Source organism: Pteropus alecto, unplaced genomic scaffold, assembly GCF_000325575.1.
Source record: "Pteropus alecto unplaced genomic scaffold, ASM32557v1 scaffold24, whole genome shotgun sequence".
In the NCBI taxonomy this organism is placed as follows: Eukaryota; Metazoa; Chordata; class Mammalia; order Chiroptera; family Pteropodidae; genus Pteropus; species Pteropus alecto.
In genome coordinates, this window is record NW_006439192.1 from 26,555,983 (window position 1) to 26,572,333 (window position 16,351).

The 16,351-nt window shown below is 36.8% G+C and overlaps 1 protein-coding gene across 2 annotated transcripts in view; it reads left to right on the plus strand.

The window, feature by feature from the left end:
- Positions 1–16,351, plus strand: part of LRCH1 (leucine rich repeats and calponin homology domain containing 1) — a 176,439-nt gene that overhangs the window by 121,746 nt on the left and 38,342 nt on the right. For both annotated transcript variants that reach the window (XM_015592894.2, XM_006916433.3), the window contains exons 5-11: positions 956–1,092; positions 1,862–1,989; positions 3,558–3,621; positions 6,718–6,823; positions 8,823–8,950; positions 13,318–13,385; positions 15,115–15,201. In XM_015592894.2, the coding sequence (XP_015448380.1) occupies positions 956–1,092; positions 1,862–1,989; positions 3,558–3,621; positions 6,718–6,823; positions 8,823–8,950; positions 13,318–13,385; positions 15,115–15,201 (718 nt within the window). The remainder of the gene's footprint in view (positions 1–955; positions 1,093–1,861; positions 1,990–3,557; positions 3,622–6,717; positions 6,824–8,822; positions 8,951–13,317; positions 13,386–15,114; positions 15,202–16,351) is intronic.

The following is a 16,351-nucleotide window of genomic DNA, read 5'->3' on the forward strand; positions in this document are numbered from 1 at the left end:
CTGGGTAGAGAGGAGGAATCATGTTCATTCTTACTCCGAGAGCTAGCTGCCTTCCTTTTCTTTTTATAGTTCCTGCCTTTTCTCTGTTTTGGAATTCCCTGAGTATTCAGCACTTTACCAGGTCCCATAACATGTGGCAAGGCCCGTTCCAAAATGAACCCTCCGGAGCCTCTCACACAGAGATCTTAGTGGTTTGTCCCTTGTCACCCTACATGACTGGCATGGCTCAGCCTCTTTGCTCTATGGAATATATTTGACTTGTTTCATGCAGCTGCCAATGTTGATTGGAATGCTTGAAATTACTGAGTGTTTACTATGCCACTGGGTGGGGATCTCAAGCTAAATATAATGTTTTGTCTTCCTGTAGAGCTACAGAAGATTTTTAAAAGCAGTAGAATAAAGTTCTGTCAAATCAGGATTACGGGGTCCATTGCAAAGTTCTTAATTAGATAGCTTTTTTTTTTAAATGGAGTTAAAAACCATGAACACATTCCTTGTACTAGTTCTGAGGTTATGCCAGGCCAGATACATTAAGTAGATAAGAATAGTTTGTAATTAGCCTATTATTCATATGCTAGCAAGTACTGCTTGAAAACATTTAAGTTAAAACATAAACATATTCTGGGTGGTGTGGCTTATTTCGATTGTTTTGCTGGGGTGGGGAAGACTTTTTCAACAATAGGTATTATAAATGTCAAGTATTTCCAGATGTTACCAGAACTAATAACAATTTAATCAATTAAATTAATTGGGCTCCTAATGAAAGATTTCCCTTCCCCTTTGTTAAAATATTATACCTATACATATACTGTATATTCCTGATGTACAACTTGCTTTTGATTATGCTAAATGACATTTCTCCTGATGAGCAGAAAGTAAATTTTTGAATATTTGATCATTTAATCTTATTCTTTTCTGAGTTTTTTTTTTCTTTCTTTTTTTCCTATTCTTTTAGAGCTAGTAGATCTTCCCTTGGTAAAGTTTGACTTTTCCTGCAATAAAGTGCTCGTGATTCCCATTTGTTTTAGAGAGATGAAGCAGCTGCAAGTATTACTACTTGAGAATAACCCTTTGCAGTCTCCTCCAGCACAGGTGAGGGGCCTGGCAAAAATATACGGGATACGCTCTCAATGGTACTTAGGCAACTCTCGGCACAGCCAGTTTTTAAATAGTCTGCTGATTTAATATTGTATTAGACATGATCATAAGCAGTCACAGTCTCTAAAAGGATGAATCCTTGGGTGAATCTGAGTATAATAAGTTGTCTTCTGCTGTATCAAGTCCATTTACCAGCATTTGGCTCACTATTCTGATCACTGTAATCCCAGAATTATATGTTTGACTATTTTACTATTTGTACATCCATTTGAAACATTTTTATGGAGTGTATGGCTTACAAAAAGAGTAATATATTCCATACTTTAATGTTAGCTGGTAATGGAGCTTAAACATTTTGAAATATGATTATTGGTTATTTAGAGACAAGATTCAAGCTCAAATATTAAACTATTTTAGAAAAAAATGAAGTATGTCTACTTCCAGAATCGGAATGTCACCAGGTCAGTTATCGGCCTTCTATACTTTTTACACTATGTGTTCTTAAACACATTTCTGTTAGAATTTTGCATTTTAATGTAAGAAAAACTACAAATTACTTGAGTATGGTTTTCTTTTCAGAGTGGAATTTGGAGGAAATGACTGCCTAAATTCTTGTATTTTCCAGAGAGGTCAAATTGAGTGTGGATTGTTGAAGTGTTATTTAAAACGAAAATGCAAAAATTAAAATATATAGTCAGATATCTGGTGTTTCTATTTTGTTTTGCCATTAAAAAGTAAATACGTATTACGAATTTCTCTACAGATTTGCACAAAGGGCAAAGTGCACATATTCAAGTATCTGAGCATACAAGCATGCCAGATTAAGACTGCTGACTCCCTGTATCTCCACACAATGGAGAGGCCACAGTTACACCAGCATGTGGAAGACAGGTGAGTGTGACTGTCCTGTCTGAAAGCCCCTGTTTAGAATTTGCTTAGGCCAAGCTGTTTCAGGTAACTAACTCCAAAAATCCTTTTGCTCCACTCAACCAGATTTATAATTCAGAGTTTCAGAAACTTTTGGAATAAAAAAGAGAAAATTGATGCTGTCGATAGTATTTTGACCACTCAAATCTTATCCACTCTCTCCTAATCAATAATCAGTCCTTGTTAAGAATTGTGTGTGTGTGTGCATACTAATGGGTGTGTGTATATCCTTATAAATAAGATCTGTAATATAAATATAGGCATTTTTTGCTTATCAATTAAAACAATGATATCAAGCTCAGACATGCCTTTTTTTACTTATTAACTTTTAATATGCTTCCAGAACATTGTTCAGAAAAACTGCAGGCTTTATTTTTTAAATTCTCTTTAAAAAATCCAGTATACATAGTTTTGCCATTTCCTGTTTAGATGGAAGTGTTAGAATCTTTTTGCACATGCTTGGCCTTTTTGTGGCATAAATTGGGCCTTGAATTTCAGAGAACAAAATTTCCACATTGAACACACTTAGAGAAACACAGATTGTTTTTGAGAAGTCTTCATTGCAGGAATCTTTCCTTAACTTTATACTAAAAAAGTAAACTAGTGACTTAAAATCTCAATCTACCTTAATGGTATTGATGCAGGACAGGGCAAATTTCCTGGAGTTGGGGGACACCAAGCCCTGCACTGAGAGAAGAGGGTTCTTTGGCAGAGAGTATAGAAAGAATTCGACACACATGCCAAAGTTAAGGTCAAAAGGAATGTTTATTAAAGAGGGGGAAAAGCAAAGACTAGATAGAGAAAGCAAAGACAAAAATCCAAGACAAGGAGATAAAGCCCCGGGTGTGAAGGGATCCAGTTTATATATCATTCTTTAGTTCCTGTGAATTATAATTTAAAGACATTTTTTACCCATTTTTTTTTTTTTGATATGGACATAACAGTGAGGAAGGGGAAGAGTATGAAGCCTGAAAGGCCTGCTAACAGTTCCCAGCCTTTAATCCATAGGTTCCCTATGGTTTAAAATGAACAATTTTATTTGTGTAGGGCAGCCACTTAAAGACTGTTTTTTCCTGTTTCCCCTTCCACAGGTGTGGGGAATGGGTTGTTAGCAATGCCAGCAGAAATCTTTCTTTGTTCTGCAGCTGTCCTCCTGGCCTTGAAAGTTACCAACATTTTAAAACATAAGAAGTCAAAGCAATTAGGTAGTTTTTGCTTTTTTATATGCTAGAATCAGTAAAATAAGGAAATTTTTAACTGTTTCAAAAAACAAGCTACTCGGTTAGAGTGTAAATCCATGAAACTCTGAACACAAAGCATTTATTTTGCACTCTAGTTAGACAGTACAAGTATCTGGTTTTCATTAGGCCCTTGTCTTAACATCCTTTAATACTGGCCTGATTTGTTGCCGTACATTAATAATAAAAATTTGTATAGCAAAGTCATTGTTTAAAAATAAATTGATGTATCTTGTAAACTTCATGATTTTAATTTTTTCTAAATGAATTCAATATCGATGGCATCTATCCCAGCAAGAAGGATTCTGATTCAGGCGTTGGAAGTGATAATGGAGATAAGCGATTATCTGCCACAGAGGTAAAGTTCATGATCGATTTGTGATTTTTTTTTCCTTCCATGTTTCTAGATATATCTGCTCCATTCATTTAACTCCTTTCTCCAAATTGCTTTCACAAACATTATCTGATATTACCAGAGGGTATGGTAATATCAGATAATGTTTGTGAAAGCAATTTGAAATGCTCCAAGCATTATATAAATATTAGCTGTCATTAGCTTTTTCTGCATCTTTAATAATTTGTAAATATCTCGAAAGTAGGGTTCCTATCTCCTTCCCCTTCTTTCATACCCTCCACATTATCTGGAATTTCCTTGAAAGCTTAATAAATAAAACGAAATGATGTACAAGTATCTGAGAGACATTTTTTAATAAATATATTTGTTTTTAAGTGACAGAGTAGTTTAGGAAAAAGTTGTTATATGCGTGTGTAAATGTTCAGGAATCAAATGTACATTGCAATTTTGCAGTTTACCCCAAGGAAATGCATTTATGAAGAGCCATAATTTTTATAGCAATATTTGTTTCCTGAAACTCATTTCAGATCATTGGATAAAGTTTAATTATTTTTAAGCTAAAAGGCCTCCCACACTAGAGCTTCTGAAAGTGGTTATAAAATAGCTCACTTAAGACATTTGTTATCTCATTCAGTCTCAAATCTTTCACTATTATACCATTAAATGGGGCTCCTTGACTGAGGGAGCTATAAGGGAGAGGTGGAGTGAGTAGGGGATGATGTATCATCAGTTTGTCGCACCACTGGGTGGGGCCGATCAGAGTTTGGTGTTACCCCAACGGTAGTGGGGAGGGAGAGAAAACTACGGCACAGGCCTGCAGTTAGCATTTTCCCTCAGTTCTTCCTCAAATGACGCAATGAAGAATCGCAAGTCATTGAGATTTAATAGTTTTATTAAAAATATATTTTAGAAAGACAAAGAATGCCCCAAGGAGGCACATGGTCCCAGCACAATAACCAACACAAAGGGGCCAAAATAGCCACAAAAGGACAAAAAGGCCACCAGAAAAAGAGAGCTCAGAAGTGGGAATGTCTGCCTTACATTTGGGCCATGATGGGGTGGTTCCAAAGGCATTCCTCAGTGATTGCCAAGTGAGGCATTTTGATTGACACCTGGCTGCTATATAACTCTTTGCCTAGTATGCATGTGCTTACCCAGAATTCACTGTTAAGCTACCTAACACTAATACAGAAGATTGCAAAAGGAAGAAGAGTTAGTAGGCAGAAAAAAAAAAGAAAAAAAAAGCCAATATCAATAAAAGAATATGACTTTCATGGAGCCACATGAATAGTTTACTGTAGTTCCCTAGGGGAGAAAATACTCAACACATTTCTTTATAAGCTATATTTAATTCATTCCTGTTAGCTTTATTAAAATTTGTAAGTCCCTTGAAATGCCCCATTGTTTCAGAAATTACTCACCCTAAGCTTATTTTCTATGAAATTAACAGACTATGCTTTATTCTTTATCTGTCTTCTAAGGATAATTAAGTTCATTAATGAAGCATTATTACAAAGAACTTCATTATCCTTTTGTTCTCGCTTCGTATAAGTAGGATGCTAATATCATTCTAAAAGAGGCCAGAAGTGTAGTCCTTCTCCCTCTTAACTAGCTATATATCTTTGGAATTTCGTTGAGTTTTTAAAATGGGTGAAGATTGGAAGGGAGAACTTAGAGAAGGTTACATTCAACAAAATTGCACAAATCTTCCCTTTGGCTGCTTCTTATCTTGCATTGTAGCCTGATTACCTGAGAACATCTCCAAGAAATTTGTTTTTTAGAATGATAAAGATTCTGAATTATGCCGTGTAGCTTTCTGTTTTCACTTTGTTTGCCAGTATTTCACCATCTATGGTCAGTTGATCATGCTCCCCACTTATATCTCATTATGGAGTTCAAAGGTCACACCTTATTCTCTTTCTTTGGCTGTTGCCATTATCTAATTGATTTAGCATTTGTCACTAAGAAGTGAAAAAACACATCTTTCTCGAGATAAGCCACAAAATTGGGGGCTTAACAAACATCTCTTTAATGAATGAAATACATGTTTTCTGCCAGTTTCTAAACAATTTGAGCACTGTCCAAAAGTAAATAAACACTAATAGCCTCAGGAATTTAGGATCAAGCCTCAACCACCTTAAGCGTGTGCTGCTGAGGAGGTTCCTGATTCCTGTGATTTGGAAAGCTTTTCACTAAATAGCAACACTGAAGTGGATACATAGGAAGATAAATGAGGATTCATGTTTCATTTGTGAAAGAATGATAGATTTTTCTTAATAAACTTCATCAACTGATGTGGGAAACAAGACCCCTAGAGAGAATTAACTCTGAGTACCAAGTGGAAGTATTATTTCGAAAACTGCACAAACACATGTTCCTTTTAAGTCCTATAATCATGTAGCACTTTTATACATTTAATGCAACATCCTCCTCCTAAAACAGGGAAATAAGCCAAAGCATAGTGTTTAATATAAAATACACATAAATGTGATATTGTCACAGAAGTTGACTGCCTGCTTTTTGTGATGAGCCACATGAAACCTTAATGGAGTGTTGGTAAATTAGTGTTATTCTCAGATCTCATAATAACATTACTATTGAAACAATTGATTAGATTTAGGGCTGGTGTGTTAGTGTATTTGCAAGTATCCTTTGTTCTGTTAGGTATTACACAGTACTTCTTAGTGCAGTAACTATGGCTCTCAGGTTGGAAAATATCATCAGGCACCTGACAAAATTTCAGCTCCAAACATGTGTACAGAGAGGTGTTAGCTCGATGAATTTTGACAAAACGAGCATACCCATATTACTAGCTGCCAGGTCAAGAAACAGCTTTACCAGCACTCCAGAGAGTCCCATTCATGCACCCACCCCCTAACCCAAGAGTAGCCACTATCCTGACTTCAAACACCATCGAATAGTTTTGCCGGTTTTTGAGCTTATATAAGTGAAATTGACCTCTGTGTCTGGCGTCTTTTACTGAATATTATGTTTTTGAGAATCACGGTCTGGTTCATTTTTAATCACATAGCATTCTCTTAGTCTGCACTGATGTGAATGTAGTGCCTTTGAATGAAGCAGTGCCCTGTTTCTTTTCAGCCTTCTGATGAAGACACAGTTAGCCTCAATGTGCCAATGTCAAATATCATGGAAGAAGAACAGATCATCAAGGAGGACTCGTGCCATCATCTTAGTCCAGTAAAAGGTCTGAGAATGAAAGATGGGGAGAAAGTGCTTGTTTTTGTTTCAAATGCTATGTTATACCTGCACGAATACGGCAGTGATAATAGTTAATGTTTATTGAGCTTTTCCTATGCACCAGGTACTATGCTAATCTGTGAAGTTGGTCTCATTCAAAGTTTAAAATTCTGAGGTGGATACTCTAATCATGTCCATTTTATAGAGGAAACCAAAGCTCAGAGAGTTGAAGTAACGTGCCATTGGTCATGCAGCTAGTAAATAGTGGAACTGTTCTCATTCTGAAGAGTTATGCAAGATTCTTTAAATCTGTTACTGGAAAGAAAATATTGATATATTATTTAGTATAACTCTAGCTTTGTAATACATAAAATCCCCAAATCTCATTAGTTTAACACAATCCAAATTCAGTCTAAATAGATGTTAATGATTGACAGACAACTCCCCACCAGCTAGTGATTCAAGAACCCAAACTCCTTTCATGCTGTGACTCCACCATCTTTAATACAAGACTTCTGTTTCAAGGCAATGGGGGAGGAGTTTGTTCACAGGAAGTTTTTATGGACTGAGCCTAAAAGGCACATCCATTGCTTATAAGCTAGAGTTGGTTACATGGCCAGAGCTAACAACATGTGAGGGTGGGAAAGGTAGAGAAATGTCCCCCACCTTGACTTTGAGTAAGTCAATTGACTTTAATTCAATCACCTGTAAATGAAATGATTAGATTAGATGATCTCTAATGTCTTCTACAGCTCTAAAGTTCTGTGGTTATTTAATAATCACCAAATGATTACTAAGCACTCTATGTCTTGAATACCTTCAAAATTCTAGTAATGTATTTTATATCTTGGTGAGAAGCCCTCACTTAATGACATTATGGCAATATTTTTGACTGTTCCTGTTTATTCAGTGACTCTTAAAGAAATTACAGAAATTTAGTGTTTACTAATTTGATATATGAACAGATTAATATGCAGATTATTTCCCTAATAGTTTGAATACGCTCTCATTAGTGATGGGAGAGCCATTTAAACCAACTCAAAGTTTAGTGTTTGCTTTCGCTTTTTACATTTAGGTTTTTAAGTTGAGCACTTAAGTTTAGCATTTACGTTAATCTGAGATCATGATTGGAACCATATGTTGTCCAAAAACATAACTGTATACTTTATGCAAAAATATAACTGCCACTTTATTAATTTAGATAAGCCTTATTACATTACGCAGTATAAGAGGTAGTGTTTTAAGAAAATTTTTAAAATACAGTAATTTGTTAGCAGTGAGTCTTTTCCCCTCTGTTACAAAAGCAAGTATTCTGCAGGCCAGGAGCCCTTGGTCCTTTTTAGTCTTCAGATCTGAGAAAAGAGATCTGCTTCATGTTTTTGCCTCTCCTATACCCTCTGGAACATATTCTAGTTGGATGTGCTCTGAGAATATGTTCCTCCCTATGTGGCCCTTATCATAGTCACATCTTTTGTTATGATTTTTGATTCTTTAGTTCCTTCCCATACTCTTCCTTGAGATTGTTTGCTGCGTAAAGACCATGAGTCAGATTTTGACTTAATTTTCTTAAATCCCTTACAATGTTTAGCATAATACCTGCTATGAGGTAGTTGCTCAATAAATATTTGTTGAATTTTGGATTTGAAATAGTTACTAATCACACATTACTGAGAGCACAAAAGCTCTCTTTTATACTTTCTTTTCTCTGTTCCTTAAAAAAGTAAGAGGAAGTTTCATTTCTTTCATAAGGAACTAGGCCATATAGAGGCCTCAACTTTAAAGTTCAGTCTGGGGCTTTCTGTTTATTTTACTTTTCTTCTTCCTCTTCTTTTTTTGTCTTTTCCTCATATCCTTTGAGGGAGAAAATACTTGGGTCATTCATATACTTCCTTAAGAGGTAAGAGAGAAGATTGAAATAATTAGACGATACATTCGAGGGTAATCTGTACTTTGTTCATTGGTTCATGAAATCATGCTTTCTACTTGTCTTCATATTTTCCTAATAGGGGAATTTCATCAGGAATTTCAACCAGAGTCTTCCCTTGTGGGTGACAATGACAGCTTAGGAGAAGAAAGAGACCAATTTACCCATGGAACAGATGTTCTTCACTCGGAATTTATAAACTATAATAAGGTAAGTTGAGTATCAACCAATTTATTTATTTATTTACTTGCATTTGGTTCAAGAGTACTAATCCATCACTTTAAATGTCAGCTTCCTGTTACCTTCCTCAGCCTTTATATCGTCATCTCAAAGCTCAGCATATTTATTATCTGACATTAGGAGCAGTTCCTCCAATACAATACCTCTCCATTTGTTGACATATGTGTATTATTTTCTTTTGTATTCAGAAAATACACAACATTCCACTGCTTAGTGCATTATATCGATTAGCAGACATCACATTTACCATTACCATTCAATAAAAGCTAAACTAGACAGGTTTCACATTCTCTTCAATGTATTCTAGATGAATGCCTCTCTTGGGAGTATATCCATAGTATAAAGAGAAAAACAGAGACTTTTAAGACCTGGAAATGAATGTCTTTCCTTTTTGGAAAGATCACTCTAAGGACACTTATTCTAGACTGTCGTAGTTGCACTGAGGTGCTGAAAGGTTGGGTGAAGCCACTAAGCTGTCAGGTGAGGCTTCATCATAGCAGTGGCAAAAAGAAGAGGGAAAATCTATCCTTTTACTAAAGTTGATAGTTAAGGTTCCACTTTGAGGCATTAGGTGCCGTGGTATGTTTCTGCCAGTCTTTATGGTACGTGCCGTGGCACCCAAGAATCATGAAGATAATCCTTTTGGTAAAATTCAGATTCATCGTGGCTTTCGAGAGTTGATGGTCTCTGAGTTCATGTGTTAAAGCCAAGTGTGGGGTCTCTAAGAGTTCATCCTTATTTCCTGATTTTATATTATAATTTCTGGACTCTGTCTAAACTAACATCTCTGGGCACCGCCTCCAAGGGAGCTGGGAAGAAAATAGCTGAATTTTACACTGTACAATACTTTTACGTGCTCAAGAGGTCTTTATGCCCTCAAGACAAAAATAAAGAACCTAATATAGGACTCAACATTTGTAGAAACTAAGATTATTTCCAAAGTTATATACAGGCATACCTCAGAAATATTGTGGGTTTGCTTCCAGACCACACTGCAATAAAGCAGATATTGAGATAAAGCAAATCACATGAATTTTTTGGTTTTCTGATGTGTATAAAACTATGTTTACATTATATTGTAAAGTATGTTTACATTATATTAAGTGTGCAGTAGCGTTATATCTAAAAAAATATACATATCTTCATTTAAAAATACTTTATTCCTAAAAAATTGCTAACTATCATCTAAACCTTAAATGAGCCACAGTTTTTTTTGCGGGTGGAGGGTCTTACCTTCAGTTTGTAAAAACTGCAATATCTCAATAAAGTGAAGTGGAATAAAACAAGATATGCCGGTAGGAGGAGGAAACACAGAAATCTTTAATTCTTTACTCTATATCTAATCCATCATTAATCATTCCATCGATTGTTGTTTCAGACTGTCTCATGCCCGCTGCCTCGTTGCTACCCTCTACCTCCAGCGACATTGCTCTAGTTGAGCTTCATCATTTCTAATTTCCATGACTGCAGGAGTCCCTCACACCAACTTCTTATCCAATATCCTTTTCCCATATGCACATGTGTGTGTGCGTGCACATACACACGCGTGTGCTCACACATATACATACTTTATGTTCTACCACCAGCCAGTCTCCTAACGTATCAGTCTAATGACATTGCTCTGAGGCCAGTGGTTCTCACAAGGCTCTCCCAGATTTGACCTCTGTCTAACAGTTCTAGGATAAGCCTGTCACAAAACATGGAAAATTGGGCTTTTGTCTTTATTTTATGAAGAGTTCATCTTAAGTTGAGAATCTAAATAAAGTAAAGATGAAACCCTGAAGAAAAACAATCAAAGCAGTTAGTAAAATAAAGCATGCTATTTACGAAAAGCAGTTTCTCTAGATTCAGAGATTTCAGGAAGCAAAGGGCTGTTGTACAGAATGGATCCTATAGGCAGAGTCTAGAGGAGCAAATAGGGGTGTAGAAATCCACTTGGCAAATGTTTCCTAGGTGCCCGCTCCTTCAAGAATCTCTTGGAAAGTTGAGAGAAGAACACTAATAATAAAATAAAACCTAAATCTGTAATTAAAAGTCGTACATTGAAAATCAGGCCCATTTTAGCCTTGAGGTGCATGACTTTAAAAGCCAGAGAGAGTGTGCTTGACAGCCAGCAAGTGTGCTGACCACTCCTTGAGGACCAAGAGTTCTGTGTTGTATCTAATCTTGTTCTCGCTCCACTGAATTAGCATCTCGTGCTTTTGTAACTAGAGTTGATCCTCATTATTCACGGCAGTTCTGTTCTGTAAAGTCACCTCAAACTGAATTATCAAATACTGAGCCATTTCTCCTAGGGAAAATACAGTGATAGGTTCCCACGAAACTCTGGTTCACAACATATCATCAAATGGTTAATATGTAACCTTGCTTTATTGTGTTTTATGTATTTTACTTTATATGTGTTTCTATTTGAAGACACCTTATTTAATATGTATTGTTGACTCATTAACATTGAACTTACAGCCAGCACCACTGTAACTCGTACCTGAAAGAAGCTTGTCTAACACGCATGTTTTCTCTGTAAGACACATCACAGCCTTCTTGCACTTAGAAGCACTCGACCGCACATTAACACTATGCTTGGGGGCATTTTAAACAGCGAAATCACCCAGAAAAGCACAAAAATGTGAAAATTGGCACTAAATAGACTCTGAAGAGGACACTTGTTTACATTATGAGAGTTGAAATAAGAAAGCAGAGCATCGCCTTGCCGGCACATACATGTCGGGGACTCACGTTTTTCAGCATTCTACGCATGTCTGTGAATGACTCTGAAAGCACCACGAGTGTTGATTTTGGGGTCACAAATAAATTTTAGTGAGTAGGCAAATTCATAAATACAGAATTCACACATAATGAGGATCAGCTCTATAACTGTCTAACTTAGCAAAAGAAACCCAGTAAGCCCTATTTTGCATACTGAAAGAAAAACTGATGTTTCATGCCATTGGCTACTTTGTATTATGAAATCGAAAATTAGAGGGAAATACTCATTGCTTCTGTAGTTGAAATCCAACAATAAAAGATAGGAACATGTTTTCCGGGTCATTTCTGGTAGTATATTTTCTCTCATGAATTTCTCTATCATTTGGATGGTGTGGCACAGTAATTTTTGTGTTGACTTTATGGTGCACTAAAAATATGATCAATATAGAAAACGTCTCAGTGTTTTTCAAGCCAGAGACTGGCATCAGGCAGCAAGCCACCTCCTCAGAAGGAGACTTGTGCTCAGTGACACATCTGGAGAATTGGCTTGGCTTGAGTTAGTTAATGACGTGTCAGAATCTTGAAGAAGAAAACAGTCCTTTTGGCTATGGTTCCTTCCTTGCCAAGGAGATGTACCCCCATTTGGGGTGATTTCCGTTCTAGCTGTTGGCCAAGTTAAAACAGCATTTCTCTGTGTCAGAGATGGTAGTGGAAAGAAGAATGTGGAAGTTCTAATGGGGACACACCCTTCCAATGCTCCCATGAATGTTTCTTTGGGAAAATAAAGAGGCGGTTGCATTTCAGTGAAAGCTAGATATTGTAAGCATGAAAACTGTTAAGATATCACTTGAGGCATTTTCCTTGTTAAGTATTCTATACGTTCTTTTTCTCCTAATGACACCCTACCCCCGCACACAGCCCTTCTCTCACAAACACTAGAATGCATATTCTCATGTGACTGACAAGCCCGTCAAAGGAATCTGAACATCAGGAGGTCCTAAGAGGGCAATAACTAATTATGTTTTAAATTTCTGACAGTAGGTTAACAGGTATTGTGGTCCTAGACCAGATTGTTTTAATTTTATTTTGAATTATGATAAAACACTTGTAACATAAAATTTACCATCCTAGCCATTTTTGAGTGTAAAATTCAGTGGTGTTAAGTACTTTCACGTTATTGTACAATCGTCACACCCTCCGTCTCCAGAACTCTTTTCATCTTGTGAAACTGAAACAGTACCCACTAAACATTAACTCCCCATTCCTCCCCCTTCCCCATTCGCTGGCAACCACCATTCTACTTTTTATTTCTGTGAAATTGACTACTCTAGGAATCTCATAAAAGTGGATCATACATTATTTGTCTTTGTGACTGACTTATTTCACTTAGCACAATGTCCTAAAGGTTCATCCACATTGTAGCATGTGTCAGGATTTCTTTCCTTTTTAAGGCTAAATACTGTTCCATTCTTTATATAGACTACGTTTTGTTCATCCATTGATGGACACTTGAGTTGTTTCCACCTTTTGGCTATTGTGAATAGCGCTGCCATGAACATGGGCTGGGGCAGGGTTTGACTGTTGACTGTTGATAGCCAGCGGCTCTCAGGACCTGTGTGTTCTGTCCACAGGATGGGGCAGAGGACTGTGAAGAACTGTTACGGATAGAAGAGGACACACACTGGCAGTCTGAGGGAATGTGAGTACGGAGGGCCTGGTAATGAGCCACTATCCTTAAAAGTTCATGTTTCAAGCAGACAGGCAGCCCTGTCATGACAGAATTCTTGCCTACTTTTCTTTGGACAAGCTGACATTCTTACCCAATAATAATGATAGGAAGTTGCCAGTTTGCCTGTCTCATGCTTATTACCATAGTATTAGAGCAATACAATGCAAGGTTATACCTCTTCTTTGGCCCTGTGTTTTATCAAATTTAAGGCTGTATGTAGAAATGTCATTCATGGAATTCGAATTTCTAAAGTGAACATTCTAGCTTCCTTCTATTGGTGTAAAGAAGCTGACAACTGGACCTAAAGTAGCCCTAGTCCCCCTTTTTTACCCAGTGCCTTTTGGTTTAAGATCTGAAAAAATCATTTGCCTCTAATAAAAACCATTTGCCTTGAATAATTATAACAGCTAACATTTACTAAATACCATATGTCAGATACTGTCCTAAACACTTCGCGGGTAGTTATAATTTTACCTTTACAACAACCCTATGAGTTAAGTTCTATTTGTTATCCCCCATTTCATTGATGACAGAACTGAGGCACAGAGAGATTGATTATATTGCCCCCAAGGTCTCAGAGGACCAGGATTGAACCCAAGGAATCTCACACCAGATGAATATCCTTCTGTTCTCTTGCCTATAAAGATTTTCTTGGCAGGCTTTCCCCGGGAGGGCATGAGTGATCTATCAGCTGATGAACCATTCCCAGGAGAACTAAGTTTAGACCATGTGGCACAGAGTAGAATTTTGGTTCCCAGGATTTTGTTTTCCATGACATGGCCTGTAGGCCTAGACCTTCCATCCTGCCTTGTGGAGATTTTCCCCTGAGGGAGGATTTGCCACATTATTAAAAAATTTCTCCACTTACAGAAAGACAATGGCTTATGTTCTGTTGGGGAAAGAAGTAACCATGATCAAATCTCTCTCACCCTTTAAAAGCATTAAAAAGTTCCTTTCAAATCATTGTCCAGTATTACCAGCATTCATTGGATATATTTCTGTGATGCCGGGGAGACCTAGCTTGATTATAGAATCATAGCATTATAGGGAAGGACTTTTCTAAACTATGTAAAGCTTTGAAAACCCCATTTTTAATCTTTACCTATTGTTCTCAATGTTGCCTATAAATCAGGATCATCTGTAGAGCATAGTAAAATGCCCCAGCCCTAGTCAGACCTACTTGGGACTATCAGGCCTGGCATTTTTTTTTTTTTTTTTTTAAGTGCTGCAGATGATTTTGCTGCATGTAGAGCTTAGACTGTAAACTTCTGTCCCACCCCGAAGTCCATATTTTATGAAAGTAGTAAAACTGAGCTACGCTGGTTGAACTGGAGTTGGGAGGTCTGAAAGTAGTGTAGATGCACTGTAGCTGAGCTCCCGTAAGGCTCAGGGAAGCACAGTATGAGAACCACCAGCTGGTCCATCGCCTGGCTTGTACAGATGAACAGATAGAGGTGGACAGGCATTGAGACTTTGTGTGAGTTGCTTTACAGCAGAGCTGGGCTTCCCTAATTTGGGAGCTTTTTCTACAACATTCTGGCAATCCACATCTGGTATTGACAGGTCTTCATTATAATGCTGAATTTGTCAAAATCATATTTATATGTTAGATGGATTTTTGTAATTTTGCTCTTAAGAATTTATATGATATTCATGTTCTGTAACCATTTTTATGCTCATACTTGGTTTCATGCTGCAGAATAAGTTCATCCAAAGACCAGGACATGGATATAGTGATGATTGAACATATGAGAGAAGCAGTAGATCTGCTACAAGACCCCAACAGGTATGCATATCTTTCCTTGGCCTGGACCTCATGGGTAAATAATGCATACTAATTCACTGAGTACATTATCTCACTTTTAAAAAATATTTGTATGGGCTCTGTCTAACTACTAACAAAGAAAAGTCATTTTAACTGCCTGTTTTCCCAAGGTCCATAAGTAAGAGTCAAACTTCTGGAAGGATTAAGAACAATATATAAACTACTAATAGGAAAGTAAATTGTCAAAACCTTTCTAAAGGCATTCTAGTAGTAGGTAGTTGTGATCTAAAAAAATATATATAAACCATTTACTTAAATGAATTCCAAAAGTTTATCCTAAGGGACAAAAAGGTATGAACAAAGATTGTGAGGGGGAAGGTGTTTTTAATAGCAAATATTTGAAAAAAAAGAAATATATTTTGCTTATTATTAATAAAGTAAATATAATGTAGCCAATAAAGTGTTTTGTAAAGTTTCCAGTATATTTTACAATGCTCATTATTTACTGTTAAACTTAAAAAAGTAAATAGAATATATAAAGTTTGATCCCAATTATATAGATAGAATTAGGTCTCAATTTCGTAAGAAGCTTAGAAAAAACTTAAACTGGAAGGAAATATATTATGATGGAAATTTTTCTGTAGGTATTTTTACATATTTTTTAGTACTTTTATATATATTGTAGATACTCAGTGGTAGGTACTACTGTAGTTCTTTGATGATCATTTGAAGTGGATGATGAAAAGGCTGGAAGGGAACAGTTTTAGACCTGAGCCCCCAGTATCTCTGTCTGAGATGGGGAACCAGGAGGGACAGCAGATTTGAAGGAGAGGATGATGGGGTCAGTTTAAGATGTGCTGAATAGTATTCAAGGTGGCAATGTGGCTTTATCCATTCAGCTGTTAGATGTTTAGTTCTGGGACTTAGAGACTTAGATTTATTTGAAAGTCATTTTCACAAGGTGCCAAAGTGACAGAAGCTGTATAAGAGGGTGAGGTTTCGAGGGCAAGCATATCGATAGGAAGGGAGTATAAGTCCAGGACAGAGCCTTGAAGATGTGATGTGACAAGGAAGACGCCACAGCCAGGCTTGAGCATCAGAGCAAAAGAGAGCAGCCTCCTTAGGTGGAAATAGCAGTGGTGTGAGAATAGGGACAGGAACCAGGGAGTAA